Raw genomic sequence first — 18,401 nt, 5'->3', positions numbered from 1 at the left:
TTTTTAATTTCTTTTTTTTTTTAATTTTTAAAGATTTTATTTATTTATTTGACAGAGAGAGACACAGTGAGGGAGGGAACACAAGCAGGGGGAGTGGAAAAGGGAGAAGCAAGTTTCCTACAGAGCAGGGAGCCCTGATGCAGGTCTCAATCCCAGGACCCTGAGATCATGACCTGAGCTGAAGGCAGACGCTTAACGACTGAGCCACCCAGGTGCCCCATGTTTTTAATTTCTAATTCCAGCTGTTCATTGCTGGTATACAGGAAAGCAATCAACTTTTGTATATTAATGTTGTATCTTGCAGCCTTCCTATAATTGCTTGTTAGTTCTAGGAGTGTTTTTGTTGATTCTTTGGGATTTTTTACCTAGGCAATCATGTCATTTGCAACCAGAGACAGTTTTACTTCTTCCCTCCCAATCTATGTACCTTTTATTTCCTTTTCTTGTCTTATTGCATGTCCTGGCTAGGATACCATACTGTGTTAAAAAAGAGTATGAAAGAGGACATCCTTGTCTTGTTCCTGATCTTAACGGGAACATTTCTAGTTTCTCACCATTAAGTGTGATGTTAGCTTTAGGATTTTTGTAGATGTTCTTTATCAGGTTGAGGCAGTTCCTCTCTATTCCTAATTTGCCAAACGTTTTGTGGTTTTGCTTTTCAATAATGAATAGGTGTTGAATTTTGTCAAATGCTCTTTCTTCATCTAGTGATATGATCATGTGACTTTTCTTCTCTAGCCTGTTGAGATGATAGATTACATTAATCGATTTTCAAGTGTTGACCAAGCATTGCATACCTGCATTCTTGCTTGTGGTGTACAATTCTTTGTATACATTGTTAGATTCAATTTGCTAATATTTTGTTGAGGATTTTGCTTCTATGTTCATGAAAGATATTGGTCTGAAGTTTCTCTTGTAATATCTGTGTCTGGTTTTCAATTTCTCTGTTCTGGAAGAGGTTGTAGAGAACTGGTATTATTTTTTTCCTTAAGTGTTTGATGGAATTCACCAATGAATCCATCTGGGCCTGGTGCTTTCTGTTTTGAAAAGCTTTTAATTATTTTTTTAAAAGATTTTACTTATTTATTTGATAGACAGAGATCACAGGTAGGCAGAGAGGCAGGCAGAGAGAGAGGGAAGCAGGCTCCCTGCTGAGCAGAGAGCCCGATGCAGGGCTGGATCCCAGGACCCTGGCAGAGGCTTTAACCCACTGAGCCACCCAGGTGCCCAAAAGCTTTTAATTATTGATTCAAATTCTTTAATAGATGTGGGCTTCTTCAGATCATTTGTTTCTTCTTGTATGAGTTTTGGTACATTGTAGCTTTTGAGGCGGTGATCAGTTTCATCTGAGTTATCAAATTTGTTGGCATAGATTTATTTATAGTGTTCCTTTATTAGCCTTTTAATATTTATGGTATCAGCAGTGATGGTCTCTTTTTCATGTCTGATTTTAGTAATTTGTACCCTCTCTCTTTTTTTCTTGGTTAGCCTACTAGAGTCTTGCCAATTTTATCGATGTTTTCAAAGAATCAACTTCTGGTTTCATCGATTTTTCTCTATTATTTTCAAATTTTTTAATTTCATTCATTTCTGTCCTAATTTTTTCTTCTGCTTGTCTTGGGCTTATATTGCTCTTCATTCTCTAATTTCTTTAAGTGGAAGCTTAGATTATTGATTTTAAGTCTTTCTTTTCTAATATATGCATTCTATGCTATAAATTTCCTTCTAAGCACTGCTTTCCTGCCTCCCACAAATTCTAATAAGTTGTATTTTAATTTGCATGTGCTTTCATTTCATTTAGATCATTTTTTCTTTTTCCTAAAGCTTCTTCCTTGACCAAATGCTGCTTAGAAGCATGTTGTTTAATGTTCAAATACTCTGGAATTTTCAGCCATCTTTCTGCTATTGATTCCTAGTTTGAATCTCTCATAGGCTGAGAGCATGCTTTGTATGACTTCTGTTCTTTTAAATTTGAAATTTGTTATGTTTTGTGGCTCAGAATGTGGTCTCTCTTGGTGAATGTTCTATGTGAGCTTGTGCACAATGTGCATTTTGTTATTATTTGGTGACGCAATCTATACATGTCGATTAGATGCAGGTGACTGATGGTGGTCCAGTTCAGCTTTATCCTCACTAATTTTCTGCATATCTGTCCATTACTGATATAAGGATGTTGAAGTCTCCAATGGTCATAATGGATTTGTCTGTTTCTCCTTAAACTTCTATCACTTTCTCTCTCACTTATTCTGATGTTCTATCTTCAGGCACATACCGTTAAGGATTGTTGCGTCTTCTTGGAGAACTGACCCCTTTATCATCATATGTAATGCCTCTCTTTACCCTGGTAACGCTTCTGGCTCTGAAGTCTGTTCCATGTGAAATTAACATAGTTCTTCCTGCTTTCTTTTTGTGTTTCAATATTTTAAGTACCCAAGTGTATGATAAAAATTTGCAATGTAGTTAAGAACACAGACATTTGAATCAAGCAAATCTGAATACAAGACAGGCTAGCCAAGCTGGGTGACTTTGGGCAAATTAAATTATTCTGTGCCTCAGTTTCCTTATCTGCAAAATAGAGAACAATCCCTTTTGATTATTGTGTAGATGAAATGGAATAATGCAGTAGCGCAGACTTCCTGGCATGTAATGTTAAATTAATATACTCTATTAATATAAGTTATATTACTATATAATAATATAAACTATATAATATAAACTGTTATTATATTATTGATACAAGCTATTGATATCATTGTATCATGGGACTTTACACTTGTCTAAGTGCAAATACTCTTTCTATGAATGTCAGATGAGGCACTCCGAGAAGATAAATTTAGAAACTAATTGCCGGACGCCTGGGTGGCTCAGTTGGTTGGGCAGCTGCCTTCGGCTCAGGTCATGATCCCAGCGTCCTGGGATCGAGTCCCACATTGGGCTCCTTGTTCTGTGGGGAGCCTGCTTCTCCCTCTGCCTCTGCCTGCCACTCTGTCTGCCTGTGCTCGCTCTCTCTCTCTTTCTGACAAAAAAAAAAAAAAAAAAAAAAAAATCTTTAGAAACTAATTGCCAAATCTCAGGCCGGGGTAGATATCTAACAGACACAGTGTCCTGAAAGGAGAAAGACTTCACATGTGCCCTGCAGCCACAGTCGAGAGCCCCACGCCCCAGGAATGTAGTATTTCCTCCTGCGTGCTAACCTTTGCTCACTCTTCTGACCAAAAGAAAATTACAGAGGAGCCTTCTGCCTGGCATTGCCAACTCACAGACACACCGTCTGGGCACCGTCTGGGCTAGAGTCCCTTTCTTTCTGGACAGGTAGTCACACCTGGCCCCCTACTGAAAAAGCAGATCATCACTGATGAGATAAATTCTGAGCAGCTTTTAAGAAGCAGTAGAAATGACTAATCGCATGGGAAAACCTTCATTGCATGCCAAGGTTTTGTAAAAGTAGTTATAAAACTGTATGTTATGTGGTGTGATCTCAGTTTTGTTTGAGCTTTTTAAAAAGCTTGTAAGCACAGACAGAGGGCTGGAAGGAAGTGAACCACAGTGTTAACAGTGCCCGTCTCTGGGGGATGGGAGCCTAAGTGGTTTTAATGTCTTCTTTGTGCTTTTCTCCAATTCTCATTTTCTATAATATTTTTTAAAATGTTATTTTTATAAAATGAAAGTGGTCAACTCCCTGCCCAGAATATGTGCTCATTCAGACTCCCCTCAGTTCCCTTTGCCTCTGTGCTGCCTGATCCCCCCACCCCACAATGTGGGAACCTTCTCTGGGTCTGGAGTCAGAGACCACATCCCCAGCCCCATCGCACACTAACCATGTGGACTTGGTCAGGCCACTTCACTTCTCTGACTCTGAACATCATCGTTTTTGAATGAGGGTTGTGGTGACCAGCCAGCCAGGGAAGGGACTTAGCACCTTCTGGTACCATAGTCCCTAGTAGATGTGGGGGCCCTGGCTACAGCTGTCTTCCTTCTGTATTTCAGTCTGCAGACATCGACAACCATCATGCACTTATTGAATATAATGAGGCCGAGGACAGCTTTGTTCTCCAGGACTTCAATTCCCGAAACGGCACCTTTGTCAACGAGTGCCACATTCAGAATGTGGCCGTGAAGCTGCTGCCAGGAGACATCCTGAGATTCGGGTCCGGAGGGCTGACCTACGAACTTGTCATCGAAAACGCTCCCTCGGTGAGTCCAGGCCCTTGCAGGGTAGAGGCCAGAGGTGCGGTGTCCTGTCGCCTTCTGTGCATCCAAAGGGTGGTGCTTGTCCACAGCGTACCAACCGGATTTCATGCTGGGCCCACAAGTGACCTTGACCTACTGGATGGTACAAGGTTCACACCAATCCAGGCGGATCCTGGTGGGTGTGTGCATCTTAGCGCCCTCTTCTGGGTATTTCCTGGAATGACATGTAAGAGTTGCACAGGGGCCAACCCAGAGCCATAGCGTTCTTCTGAAAATGCAAACCTTGGTTAGGGCAAGAGGAAAGAAAACTCAGAGATGGATGCTTCTTTTTACGCAGATCAGCGCTCTGCAGCTTCCTTACTTTGCCATCAGCCAGGGTTCTTTATATGCCTGGGTCTTGCTCCCCGATGATGCGCAGCACTCAGAGGAGATCTATCTGTAGAGCGTGAAAGTCAGTGTCGGCCTGGAGCAGAGACTCAGGGCACGGCAGCTGTTACCATACCCTGAGCAGAAATGTCCTTGGGATCCTGACCTATAATATGGTCAGTTTAAGCAAAATGCAATACAAAACTTCCCCGTTAAAGCTCAGTCCCACGGAAGACACAATTCACGGGGGAGGCAGGCTGGGGTGGGGTGAGGGTGAGGGAGGTTAACCGCTCAGGCTTTGGTCAGAATCCCAGCATACTCTGGAGTGCTCCTGGGCAAGCCTCTGGAGCCCCCAGAACCTCCCATTTCCTCCACAAAATGGGGCCAGTGACAGCCATGACCTTGCAGGTTCACCTTGAGGGTGGAAAGAGATTATTATAATCGTAAAACTAGCACGGTGCCCGTTCACGGTGGGCACACAATTAGTATCTGCCATGTGTGTCCCAGAGAGATGGCGTCTTTGTCTACTCGCCGCCCCCAAGAACGCTACATGGACTGGGGCCTCCAAGGCTTAAAAGCCTTTCCGGGACAAGGCTGGGTATAAATAAATCAAGTTTAGAGGATCGAGACAGACTCCTGGGGTTTTGAGCCCATAGGCAGCCCTAATTGCGCACCCCAGAAAGACGGATGGCATCCCCCAGGCTGCATGGGCCCTGATGCCACATGCATCACATCTGGCTTTGAAGATGTGGGGCAGACTTTTCGGCTGCTGCCTTATCCTCCTTAGACCGTTAAAGTTTGTTTGCTTATGGTATGCACCAAGGTTCTGAGGCAGCACTGAGGGGGGCTCCTGACCCAGAAGGTGTTGACGCGATCAAGAGTTCTCAACATGGATAATAAGGATCCCCCGCCCCCACACACCCACATCAGAACCCTGTGGGGAGCAGACCAACAATGCACATTCCTGGGCCTCACCCGAGCCCAGGGACTCATACTTAAGGTTGACAGAAAAAAACACAGGACACCCAGTTAAAGCTGAATTTCAGATAAACTACAAATAATCTTATAGTATAAGTATGTCTGAAATATTGCAAGGGATTGCTTATGCTAAAGAAATTATTTGGTATTTGTCTGAAATTCAGAGTTAATTGGATACCCTGTATTTCATTTATATATATATTTTTAATCTATGCATTTATTTATGTTAAATCTGGCGACCCTACACAGCCTCCCTGGGAGTGGGAATATGCATTTTCCCAGGCTCCTTGGTGATTCTGATGTACCTCCTACAGAAGAAAAACCTAAATATGGAACCCCTTGTCTAGAGCATTTACAGATTTTTTTTTTTCAGGAACCAAAGAAAATGGAGTTTCAAACCCCAAGCCTGTAAATCCAAGTTTGTGAAGTTTGAGTCAATGTTTCTCAAACATGTCTGATTATAAGAATGTTTCTGGAATGTCCAACAAAATTACAGGTTCCCAAGCCCCCCTGCCTGGGAAGTTCTCATTTTGTGGCTTGCCAGAAGGGGAAAGGGTGATAATGTCTGCATGTTTTTCATACAAAGATATTTATGGAAATATTATTTATAGGGACACAAAAATTGAAACCTAAATATCCATCAGAAGGGGGCACTGTCTGAAAAAAAAATACGAGAGTTTGTTCGTATATGGAAAACTGTTGTTTTTTTAAAAAATAGCTTTATGGAGGGTGCCTGGGGGCTTAGGCAGTTAAGCGTCTGACTCTTAATCTCAGCTCAGGTCTTGATCTCTGGGTCGTGAGTTCAGGCCTCACATTGGGCTTCAAGCTGGGCATAGAGCCAACTTACAAAAAGGGGGGGAGGGAGCAACTTTATGGAGATATGACTGACATACAATCAGCTGCACATGTTTAAAGGTTATATAATCTGATGGGCTTTGACCCACGTGTGCACTTGAATAACCATCGCCACGGTCAAGACGGCGGCCATACTCGTGGCCCCCAAAAGGTTCCTCGGGAACACGACATTTGTTTGCTTGCCTCCGGTTTACATAACATAAACTTCATTCATGGTAAGCCTATGATTCAGCCCATTTTTGTATGATTTTTAAAAAACATTTTATGATTTACTTGAGAGACAGAAAGAGCACAAGCAGGGGGAGTGGGAGAGCTGAGCAGGAAACCAGATGCAGGACTCAATCCCATCTTGACCTGAGCCGAAGGCAGAAGCTCAACCGACTGAGCCACCCAGGCGTCCCCCGGTTTTGTATGTTTACGGAGCTGGCCATCACCACAACCTCCTTTCAGAACGTTTCCATCCATTTCTGTTCCTCCCCGCAAAAAACCTGGGAGGTACTTAGGGTCTTTTGTTGTTGTTGGTTTTAACTTTTAATTTTCTTTTTAAGATTTTATTTATTTCTTCATGAGAGACAGAGGGAGAGAGGCGGAAGGAGAAGCGGGCTTCTCAATGAGCAGGGAGCCCGATTCAGGACTCGATCCCAGGGCTCCAGTATCATGATCTGAGCAGAAGGCAGATGCTTAACCATCTGAGCCACCCAGACGCCCTTTAATTTTTAATTTTAAAAATTGTGGCCAAATACTGAAAACATTCACCCCCATAACGGATTTTAAGTTTATAGTTCCTCGCCGTTACATTCACATGGTTCTACAGCTGTCCCCAGAGCACCGTTCATCTTCCCAAACTGAAACTCTGTGCCCATTCAATAAAAACTCCCTCCTCCTTCCGCTCCCAGCCCCCATTCTTTCTGTCTCTCTGAATCTGACTGCTCCAGACCAGCCGTGTAAGTGAAATCTTACAGTGTTTATCCCTTTGGGACTGTCTCGCTTCACTTATGTAGTATTGTGTCCTCGAGGTGCATACGTGTTGTAGCAGGTGTCAGAATCCCCTTCCTTTTTGAGTAAGGGGATCCTTTTGAGCCGAGGAATATTCCGTCGTGTGTCTACATCACGTTTTGTTGAGCCATTTGTCCATCCATCCATCAATGGCTGCCCCCACCTTTTGGCTATCATGAGTAAGAATGTGATGCGTACAGGTGTATAAGTATGGAAGGGGTACTTCATTTTACGAGATGCTTCTGATATCGGATAAGCGCAAGAAACAATGATCAAGACCTTGAACCTTGGCTACAGAAGAGGACGCTTTGTAAAAAGAGAAATCAGTAGAGTAGCAGGAGTCACTGATATGAACAAAACTATGCTGTGATTTGCCTGCTCGCCCTTATTTAACACTCATGACAATCTATGGGGTGGGTTCTCTCATGATCCCCATCTTACAGACAAAGAATCCAAAACCCAGAGAGGTTAAGTAATTTCCCCAGCGTCACACAGCTGGTCAATGAAGAGTTAAGCTCTATCCCCACTTGTGGGGAACAGAGAGAAGAAAACCACTTAATCTAATGCTAGCCAGAGCAGTATCCCCGACTGGTTTCCAAAGGGAGCAAAAAACACTTTTGTGGTCACTTGAATATACACACATTTCTTAAAATTCTTATTTCTACAAGCTTTTGTGTCCCACTTAATTCCCCAAGTGACGGCAAGGAACTGCACAAATGTTCCCCTGGCCTCCCTGCTTTCTCAGGGAGCCATCTTACCCCCACAGGACTCGCCCCTCATCCGTCCTCCCCAAAGTGCTCTCTGCTCAGAGATTTCCTATATTGAGGGACTTTCATGCATCCTCTGAGGTCTTATTAATGGAGGGGTCCTCTGCGGGGCCTGGGGTGAGGGTAGCCTTGTGGACTGGAAAGAGGGAGAGGAGGGAGGGAGGACGGGAGGAAGAGAAGGTAAGGAAGGGCATCTATCATTTAATACTTTGAGGTCCAGCCTTTCTAAGAAATTTGCGGCCATCTTGATTGCTATGCTAGCGTTTCTGACTGGTTTTTTGGGTCCCAGGTGAGGGCACTGTGTTTCCCCCCATGAAGTTTTCAAGGAGAATCATCATGAAATCAAAAGGGCTGGGCGTGGTCAGAACTATTCCCTTCCTGACAACGAGTTCCCAAAGGAAAACATTTATTTCAGGCTTTGTGGTGGTCACCATAACCAATCAGTAGGGACGTGACAGCCTTTTCTTGGGGGTGGGGGGGTGGGGAGGTGGGGGGGAAGGTCGGGATGGGTTAGGGGGCCACATGTGTTAGCAGCTGTCACGGTGGGGGGGGAGTGTGCATCCTGGTGTGGCTCCCCAAGCACAGTCCCAGCCCTGCTCTTATGCTCTGGGCTTGTGCCCACGTCACCTGACTCTCACACCTTGGTTCCCACTGCTGTAAACTCAGGGAACTAACAGTCCCTACCACGTGAAGTTACCGTGGCATTAAGAGCGTAATGTATGCAAATCCCTTGGCTCAGCCTCCCGCCCCTCTGACAAGCTCATGGTAACTCTCAGCTCTAGAATCAAGCAAACAAGCACCGTGGCAACCAGGATACCTCCTCTGGGAGTGTTCCTTTAGCCAGAAAACCTCCCAAGACCTCCCCAGCCAGCAGATGGATACACGTGCATATAAATTACCTGTGGGATGACATCCAAGATGAAAAACTGCCCCCCAAATCCCTCTTGGTTGACGAAATACATTGGCACCTGCCCCCAAGGATATATTCTGGAACATGCTTTGTAAATCATAGCTCTTTCACCAAAATCTAACCTAGGGCCACCATGTTGCACAACGCCAGGGTCACCATTCACATCAGAGTCCATGTGGATGACACCACCCCTCCCCCCCCCCCCCCCCCGCCCCCGCTATGCAGGACATGAGCTGCAGGGCCCCTTTCGAAACCCCCCCCCCCCACCAAAAATCAGTGAAGTAGAGTCTCTGTTTCAGCACCAGGAGTGGGCAGTAGAAGTCGCACAGCTGGACATGTCTGCCATATTGTGGGTTTTGTCTGTGGTTGCCTTTTTGAGTGCTTTCTGGTCTCCGGGAAGGGAGGTGTGGAAACAAACTGTCCAGTAATGGTGGTGGGGGCATGATCAAGCAGCTGGGCAAGGAAACCCACCTCACCCAACCTATAAATCGTGTCTTTCTCTGTTATGAAATATGGCAAGTCTAAAGGAAATTCCCAGAAGGCAGAAAGGAAGCCAGGCACCCCAAGTGATGTGTGTTATGTCCCAATAATGGGTCCGTGATTAAAGGAGCGAGACTGATACAAAGCGAAGGTCAAGCAAAGCTCTATTTCATGCCAAGCATCAAGAATCTAACCGAACGTTCGGGGACGTACCTCTTACAAGATTCTTTGTTTCACAGTCTAGCTTTTAAGGGCAAAGGCCATGTGGTCGGGCCTGGCCACACACAGGTGGCCAATGAGATTGTAACACACACACAGGAAACTCCACAGTGATGCTAGGTGACCAATTGAGTTACAATTTACCCTAGTAGACATTTGAACAAGCCTATTCCACCTTGATTGGGATTGGCGCCCAAAGGGCAGGGCCCATACTCCTTGGTAACCAGGGAGACAGTATGCATCCCCCCACTGATCAGATGTCTCCACCTGGCCTGACCCACCGTTGTATCTGGGCTTTGTTACCTGAAGCTGGTTTCCGGGACTTGTCTCCAAGTAAATCTCCTTGGGGAAGGGGAGCAGGGACAGTTTCTAAATAGGTCCTTACAATGTGTAGAGTTGTTTCGTGAATGGGTAGACAGCCCTTGGCAACAGTTTTCCTCACCCCATGCATGGTCCCATCAGCAATCATCCCAGAAAGGGCTCTGGGCTAACCTTGACCACAGTTTACCCCACAGTGGTAAACTTGACTACCTTTCCCTTTAACTGCTCAGCCCTGTTCCCAGGCCAGCCACACTGTCCCATGTGACCTGCATATCTCCTTCGTCCTTCCTGCAATGTCAGGACAGCCCACCCAACACAGAGAACGCCTCTATCAGCCCCCACCCCTTGCTGCTACCCGCTGTGATGGGGAATCTCAGTAGATACAGTGAAGGAAAGCAAGTGCTTCGGATTTCGATAGATTCAAGTTCAAACTCCAGCTACTGCTAATGTCACCTCTGTAAGCTTTTGTTTCCAGTTTTTGCCAAGCAGATACTCAGTAATCCCAGGTCCCCCTTCTCCCTTCAGGATTTCTGTAGAGGCCATTGGGACCACCCCGTCATTGTGTAAATGGTGCTCAAAGATTTCCTGCAACTTCCTTGGGTTTATACTCTCCCACGTCCTTGGGGGTCTAGAGGCTTTTCCTAACCATGAGGTGCCTGGAATACTACAGTCCTTCACTGCGGGCGGTCAAGGGCGAGCCCCAGGCCAACCTGCTATGCTTCCTGCTGATGGGGAAGATTATCACCGCAGTAAAAACAAAAGCCACCAAGAGTCGAAGAATAAATTGCATTTATTGGGCTTCCTCACTTGCCTCCATTAACATTTTACCGGCTGTGGCTGCCCCTCCAGGGCAAATTGTGTCACGCCCTTTCTTCTTCCTCTTTGCTGGTGATGGTAAAGTCTGACCCACACCGTTCAGTATGCATGGGCTACGTACCAGGAAGTACTCTAAGGGTGATATACAGGCACTAGCTCGTTCACGTCTCTCGCCAGCGAAGAAGCAGCTGTTGCCATCCTGATTTTTCAGACGAGGCACAGAAGGATCACATCGTCAGGGTCACACCGATGGTCAGGGGCAAAGAGGGAGCAGCACCTGATTCCGTGTAATGCTGAATCCCGTGCTCCTAGCCCGACGTTGGCAAACTACAGCCCACGCGCTACATCCAGGCCAGCACCTATTTCTGTAAATAAAGTTTATGGGAAACCAGCCATCCTGTTCGCGACGGTGTGGCTACACCTGCTGTCCTGCTTCGGCAGCAGACTGAGCTGGGCAGAGCGTACCGCACGCAGACCTGGAAACATCTGCTGTCTGGGTCCAAGGAAAACATTGACCAGTGTCTGCTTATAACCCCATGCTCCACCGACTTTCCTCTTTTACTTAGTTTTCTGAAAGAGGAGCTGAAAATGGAGGCGAGGACAGGGAGAAGGACCGCTCGAGCCCTACTGTGTTCCAGGAACTGTGCCATTTAATTGCTTTTTCTTGGTAACTGAGGAACAAAAACCAAAAATTGGCGAGCTGAAGAAATAGATTTGAACAGTCTTTTCACCACATCTTTTTTGAAAAAGCTGAAAATATGTGGTTCTAAATATATAGATACATATATATATGCATTTGCACATGTGATATAATCACATTCAGATATATCTGATAAGTACGCTAGACGTTAATATAGAACATACACAACAGATGCATATTATACATTTTGGTGTTTCTACAATTGGAAAGTTTTCTTTGAAAACTTTGGAATGTTCTTCCTGGTATAACTTTTGAAAAGATATTTGGAACTTTAGTCTGAAGTCTGCTGTAGCTAGAGAACTGTTCGTTTGTTCAAAGTTTCTCTATGCCCTGTTTCACTACTGGTCTTATGGTTGGTTCCTTGGTCTTAAATCACTTCTTCTCTGGGCCATTGCTTTACTTTTACAAGTTTAAAGATAAATGTGGTGCATGTTTACAGTCTGGTGGGTTGTATCTGAGTATATCACAACTCGCATAACACCTCTTGTTCTAAGTCCTGATGCTTGTGGTGAAGTCACAATAAGCTTATTTTCCAGGAAATTTTATTGTTTGCAAGTGTCGGAAACCCAACTCAAAATAGCCTAAGGCGGGGGTAGGGGCAGAAGGAGTTCTTGTAACTGAAAAGGCCAAAAGAACCAGCTTCAGGCCCAGCTGGATCCAGGTGCCCAAACAATGGCCAGGAATCTGTCTTTTTACCTCTGTTAGCTTCACAATCTCAGGCAGTCCCTTGCCTCACCTGTAGTGAGGTGGCAGCCAGCATCCCCAGCACCGTTCAAGAAAAGAAAAAATTTCTTAATTAGCTTGACTTGGACCATGTGCCTATTCCTTCCTGAACCTGTCACTGAGGCCAGGGACATGGAATGGTCTGATTGCCAGGCCTGGGTCATGGTCTCTCCCCTGGAGCAGAAGGGATCAGCCTCACCAGAATTGCATGGACTCAAAATTGTGGGGGGGAGAGGCTGTCTGCTCCACAAAATTTAAGATATCCATCTAGAAGATGGAGAAATGGATGCAGGGTGGGCAAAACAAACAACAAAGAAACTCCAGACATCCATGACATTAGGAAGCATTCCCACTGCCTCAACCAAATGTTCCTAACAGGATTGAGAATAGGAATTTGGGGGAAGAGGGAAGAAAATGAGAAATAATCCGCTTTTCTGCTTTCCACTAAAAAAGTCCGAAGCTGATCCCCAAGGAAGCCGACTAACTCATTCCTCCCCTCTGGGGAATGGGTGTGATGAGAAGCTCACGGAGCCGGGAGTTCATTGGTCCATCCTGGGGAAGGGTGGCCTTTCCATCTTCACAGCACCTTTGCGTAGATCCCATTCTTGAGAAGATGTTGCTTTGCCTGTAACCCAGGCTTGAGGGACCAGTGACCAAATGGACCACAGAACTCTTCAGAATGAACGTTTTGCTAGACAAGCTTTGTCATCGCCAACCTGATCTCCTAGTTGTGCTTTAAGGACTGCGTGGGGACCCGCTGATGTGATGAGGTGCCCTGAGGCCGGGTGTTTCTTGTGGAGTGGAGGGGCTGGGCAGCACACGCCTCAGGCAGGGTGTCCTCAGCAAGAACTCACACAAAAGGACTCTCGAAGTCTCTGTGTTGTCATCAGACGTCTACAGGCCCCTCCGATGACATCGGTGGGCAGGGCGGGGACGCAGAGGGGAGAGGCAGGCAAAGCCTTACCATCCTGATGAAACAACCCAGCCCAGGAACCAAGGAACCAGCCACGGCTGCTTCCAGTGCCCTCTGGCCGCTCACACTCTTTGTGACCACACTAGAACCATGTGGCTGCTTCCTTTTTCTTAACTTAGTGGGAAATCATTCATTCTTTCCCCCTTCAGTCTCTCAATCTGGAAAGGCTGACTGGAAGTAGACCTCATCTAGGGGTAGAAAAGATTACTTGCAAAACGCTGGGTCTTTTCTCATTAGACTCTATTTCCCATTCTGCGGACTGACCTGGAAGCTAGTTAGAACTTGAAAGGGAAACTGGGGGCGCCTGGGTGGTTCTGTGGGTTAAGCATCTGCCTTCAGCTCAGGTCATGATCCTCTAGGGTTCTGGATTGAGCCTCATGTCGGGCTCCCTGCTCAGTGGAGAGCCTGCTTCTCCCTCTCCCTCTGCCCCTCCCCTGCTCATGCTTTCCCTCTCTCTCTCAAATAAATAAATAAAATATTTAAAAAAATTAAAAAGGTCGGGGGGGGGGCCTGTAAGCTAGAAGACTTACAGACAATGGGGAAATTCGATGGAACCGATCTCTTTTTTAACCCAGCTGCTAAAAATCCAAATGAATGTTTCTTCTAAACTCCACAAAAGGACCTGCTCCCTGAAGCTCCGAAAATCATATATAACGTGTCAGGTCCCTGTTCCAGATGTATAATCCTGATTTCTCACACTGGAAGTCTTGGACACCATTTCTCCTTTCCTGCAGGACTTAGAATTAGTACCTCACTTAGAGTTAGCGCAACACCCCAGGAGCTGCTGAGGTAGGGAAGGCTGTTGGCCCTGGTACCAAATGGCGCCCCCTGCTGGCCGTTGGCGCTAATGTCTGTGTTTTCTAGTCTATCCAGTTGAACCTCCTTGCTGCTGGCAGGGTCACTCTTTTTTCCACCTTCACCCCTTCCGGTCATTACAGTCGTGTAACTGAAAGAGTAAAGTTCAGTAAACTTTATTTGGTAAACTTCTGGGGCTGAAAGCAGTCCACGAGAGCTCTCCCATGAGTAAGCTACGCTAGGAGTTGCTTAAGGATTTTGTATGGTTTTCTCCTGGTGACTCAAAGTCTCCTCCCCGGCTTTAGTAATTAACATTTTCATTCTAGAATAACTTCTAGATTTATATAAAAGTTGTAATGATAGTACAGAGAGTTCTTGTATATGTCTCCCTCCATTTCCCCCATTTGAAGCATTTTCCATTACCACAGTACAGTTTTCCAAACCAAGACACCCAACACTGGCCCATGATTATTAACTCAACTTCAGGTTCAACCCAACCCAGGGCACCACGCTGCCTTTTGTCACTATGTCTTCTTAACCTCCCCTGGTCTGTGACAGTTTCTTAGTCTGTCTTTCATGACCTTGAGTACTGACCATGTGTCATTCCTCCAGAATGGCTGACTGGATTGGATTGTGTTCATCTCTGATTTGCCTGATTCTCTTCTCTTATTAGACTGGGATTATGGTCCTTGTCACATATCAGGGGGGAACCCATTACCCACATGACTTCCCTGGGGACGTTAACTTCTTCGCTTGGCTAAGCTGGTCTTTGCCAGGTTTCTCCACCAGAAAGTTACTGTTTTTCCCCTTCCATACCCTAGTCTTTGGAAGCAGGTCATGAGTATTGTCCACCCCCAAAGGAGAGGGGAGGAGGGCGCAGACAGTGCGACTCAAGCCCCGCTTCCTGGAAGGCAGCCTATCTACATGTGCTCAGTTCTTCTGTAAGGAAGATTGTCTCTCCTTCCCTGTTTATGTATTTCCTGAATCGTGTCCTTATATCAGTATGAACTCGTGTGTATTCATTGTATAATTTGGGTTATGATCCAATCCCACATCATGTCTTGCTGCTCAAATAACTCCCAGCCTTGCCACTGGGAGCTCTTTGAGGTTGGTTGCCGTGTCCTTTGACAAGTCCCTACCCTTGGCTTTGGAGGACCTCCTCACCCTCCTCTATTATACGATGAGCCAGGCTCGTGGTGTATTTTTCCCGCCCCACTCCCAGGATCAGCCAAAGGCCTTTCTACTTGTGCCGTTTGCCAGTTGTCCCCTTCAGCTCAGCCAGCCGATGCCCACCACGTGTCCCGGGCATGACGTGGGGTGCTGGGCACAGCCGTGCTCCGCTAGAAAATGTTTACCACCCGGCTCTGAAAAAAGTAAAGTGTGCACGTAGAGCGTAAGGCTTACTGATGGAGAGAATGTGTAACCCATTCTCTGCAAATAATAATGAACTATATACCACTCTTTAAAGTTAGTTGTGGGGCACCTGGGTGGCTCAGTGGGTTAAGTCTCTGCCTTTGGCTCAGGTCATGTTCTCAGGGTCCTGGGGTCGAGCCCCACATGGGGCTCTCTGCTCAGCAGGGAGCCTGCTTCCCCCCCCACCCGCCTGCCTCTCTGCCTACTTGTGATCTCTGTCTATCAAATAAATAAATAAAATCTTTAAAGTAAGTTGCGTATAACCAATCGATTCTCATAGAGCGATTTCACTGACTTTGGCTGAATGCCCACACCCACATCCAACTTACCTTCACGACTGACGAGAAGGTGGTTTTCCAACTTGGATGTGGGTGGATATCTTTGTTTGCATCCACAAGTAAGACAAAAGTGAAACGAGAAAGATGTACGGTAGAACTTCACGTGTTTATCAGTGACCTTTTTGCTATACCAGATAATAGTTTTCAAATACTTCCTCAAGAAAATGTCCTCAATTTTACATGCTACTAATAATTTAATGGCTCTAGACACAACATGCTTTATATAATTTACATTGTTAACATTTTTAAAAAAAGATTTTTACTTATTTATTTGACAGACAGAGATCACAAGTAGGCTGAGAGGCAGGCAGAGAGAGAGAGTGGGGGGGAAGCGGGCTCTCCGCTGAGCAGAGAGCCCGACGTGGGGCTCGATCCCAGGACCCTGGGATCATGACCTGAGCCGAAGGCAGAGGCTTTAACCCACTGAGCCACCCAGGCGCCCCACATTGTTAATGCTTTTGCCAAAACCTCCATAAGTGTAGACAATCATCAAAACAAAAAAGATCAAGCTCTGATTTACAGTGTTCCCTAATTTCTGGGACATAAATACTTCCACCAAGGCCAATGTCAAGTGACAGTGAGACAACACTGAATACAGAGATGCAGTGAGACAAGCAGTAGCACATGCATATGTAGAGTTAAATAACCTCAAGAGCATGGATAATAATAAAATAGAGTGAAATAATTAGGAAGGGTGAGTTTTAACTATCTGTTACCTTTGTTTTCAATATCACTTAATTCTATGTTTGTGTAATTTGATTTTTTATTAATGGCTGTGTTTATCAACCAGCTCAAGAAATTCCTGGGCATTTAGTAACTGGCTCTTAGGAGCCGGTAGCGGCTGGCCCCAGCAGGACACCTCTGGTACAGCGGACATGCCCCCGTCCCACTTAGGTGGAGGCTGGTGTTCTCTGAGTTGCGCCCAGTGTGTACCATATGAATAACATTTCCATAAAAGAGTTATCGGTGTTCCTAGAAAATCCTGTTTCAAGTACCTCTTGCAACGTTTTGTGGTTCTTTCTAATTTTCTTTTTTGTAACTCAGAAAATCTCCTATTCCCCACTAATCATTTAAGACCCTTTTGTGAGTATGGAAAGCAGGTATAAAATCATGTCTTCAAATAGTCTCAGTGCTCTGGGAGCACAGGTGTTAGAGTCAAATAGCATCACTGCTTCCTGGCCGTGGGACCTCGGGCAAGTCATTTAACCTCTCTGATGTGCACTTTCTTAATCCACAACATGAGGGTAGAAAGGCCTCACCACCTCCGAGATTATCCTGGTGATTAGATGAGAACACGTTTGTGCAGTGCACAGTCCAGTCTCTGGCACATGTGTGCCTTCTCGATATTGTGATATCGTGGCTCATAGCCGTAGAGGTATTGGCAATTACAAACAGCAGAGCTCGTGACCGGCTTTCCAAGGACAAGGTCTACTTCACTTTGTACCCAGCCTCCAGGGCTTCCTGGCAGAATATGTGTATCCTGTAGGCACTCTGTATGCAAACTACCTTGATTATTTTAGGGTGTCCCTGCTACCTTTTACAGGGCTAGAAACACATATTGGAAAGATAACACAAAGGACAAGTAGATAATCTGAAAAAAATGGGCTGTGTTTTCTTGAGTAAATCATTGACGGGTGTTTGTTCAAGCTGATATAAATTCAGCAATGGGTGTGTCATGGTTAATCCAGGTGGCTGACAACCTGCTATTTTAGAGAGAGTGTGGAAGAAATCAGGACCATCACATATGCTGCCTCAAAAACAAAACAAAAAAACATTCAAGTGCCATATGGTTGGAGAATTGGGGGTGGGAGGAGAACAAGAAAAGGCATTAGCATGTATTTTTAAACAAAAGTTTCTAAAAACAGATTTGTTGATAACCGACCTTGACCCCAAGCTCTGTGTACATTCTAATGTGAGCACAGCCAGAACCAGCTTTTAACGTGAGCCTTTTTCTTGTGTTTGCTTTACCCCTGCCTGTTTCCTTATAGTTACCAGCAGCAATTTCTGAGAAAACCTTGACCTTGCTTATTATAGAGCAAGCATGCAAACCAGGAAAAAAAAAATCAACTTTAACTTTCCAACTAAAGCCATCGCAATCAACAAGCTTGGGGTGGGGGGAAGCTTTATAATTTTATTTTTGAGCCCAAAAAGCAGGGATTGGAGTCTTTGCTGCATTTATGTCTCTGGCCCCTCCCCCTTTAGAGACGTTAAGGTTAAGGTTCTGTGCTGCTCTAGCTGGCCTCATGGGCTGAGCAGCTCAGGGCAGCACCCAGGGCTCAAAGCCAGCTTCCCCGTGTGCACGTCCATGTTCACAGCAGCATGGTCAAAAAAGCCAGAGTGGAAACAACCAAAGAGCCCTTTGACACTGAATGGATAAACAAAATGTGTTGTATGCAAAAAGGGAAGGGAATTCTGACTCCTGCTACAACGTGGATGAACCTGAAGGACTGGCTGCTCAGCGAAGTAAGCCAGTCCCCGAAAGACAAATGCTCCGTGATTCCACTTACCTGAGGTACCTAGAGAGTCAAATTCACAGAGACAGAAAGTGGAATGGTGGGCA

General features: G+C 45.5%; 1 protein-coding gene across 1 annotated transcript in view; it reads left to right on the top strand.

Annotated features, from left to right (window-relative positions):
* Window positions 1-18,401, top strand: part of LOC111154873 (forkhead associated phosphopeptide binding domain 1) — a 120,364-nt gene that overhangs the window by 15,812 nt on the left and 86,151 nt on the right. The window contains exon 2 of the mRNA XM_022514808.1: window positions 3,988-4,194. Within this exon, the coding sequence (XP_022370516.1) occupies window positions 3,988-4,194 (207 nt within the window). The remainder of the gene's footprint in view (window positions 1-3,987; window positions 4,195-18,401) is intronic.

Source organism: Enhydra lutris, unplaced genomic scaffold, assembly GCF_002288905.1.
Source record: "Enhydra lutris kenyoni isolate GAN:26980312 unplaced genomic scaffold, ASM228890v2 scaffoldscaffold38, whole genome shotgun sequence".
In the NCBI taxonomy this organism is placed as follows: Eukaryota; Metazoa; Chordata; class Mammalia; order Carnivora; family Mustelidae; genus Enhydra; species Enhydra lutris.
Note: the sequence above shows the minus strand (reverse complement) of the source record. Positions and strands in the feature narration are given on the sequence as shown.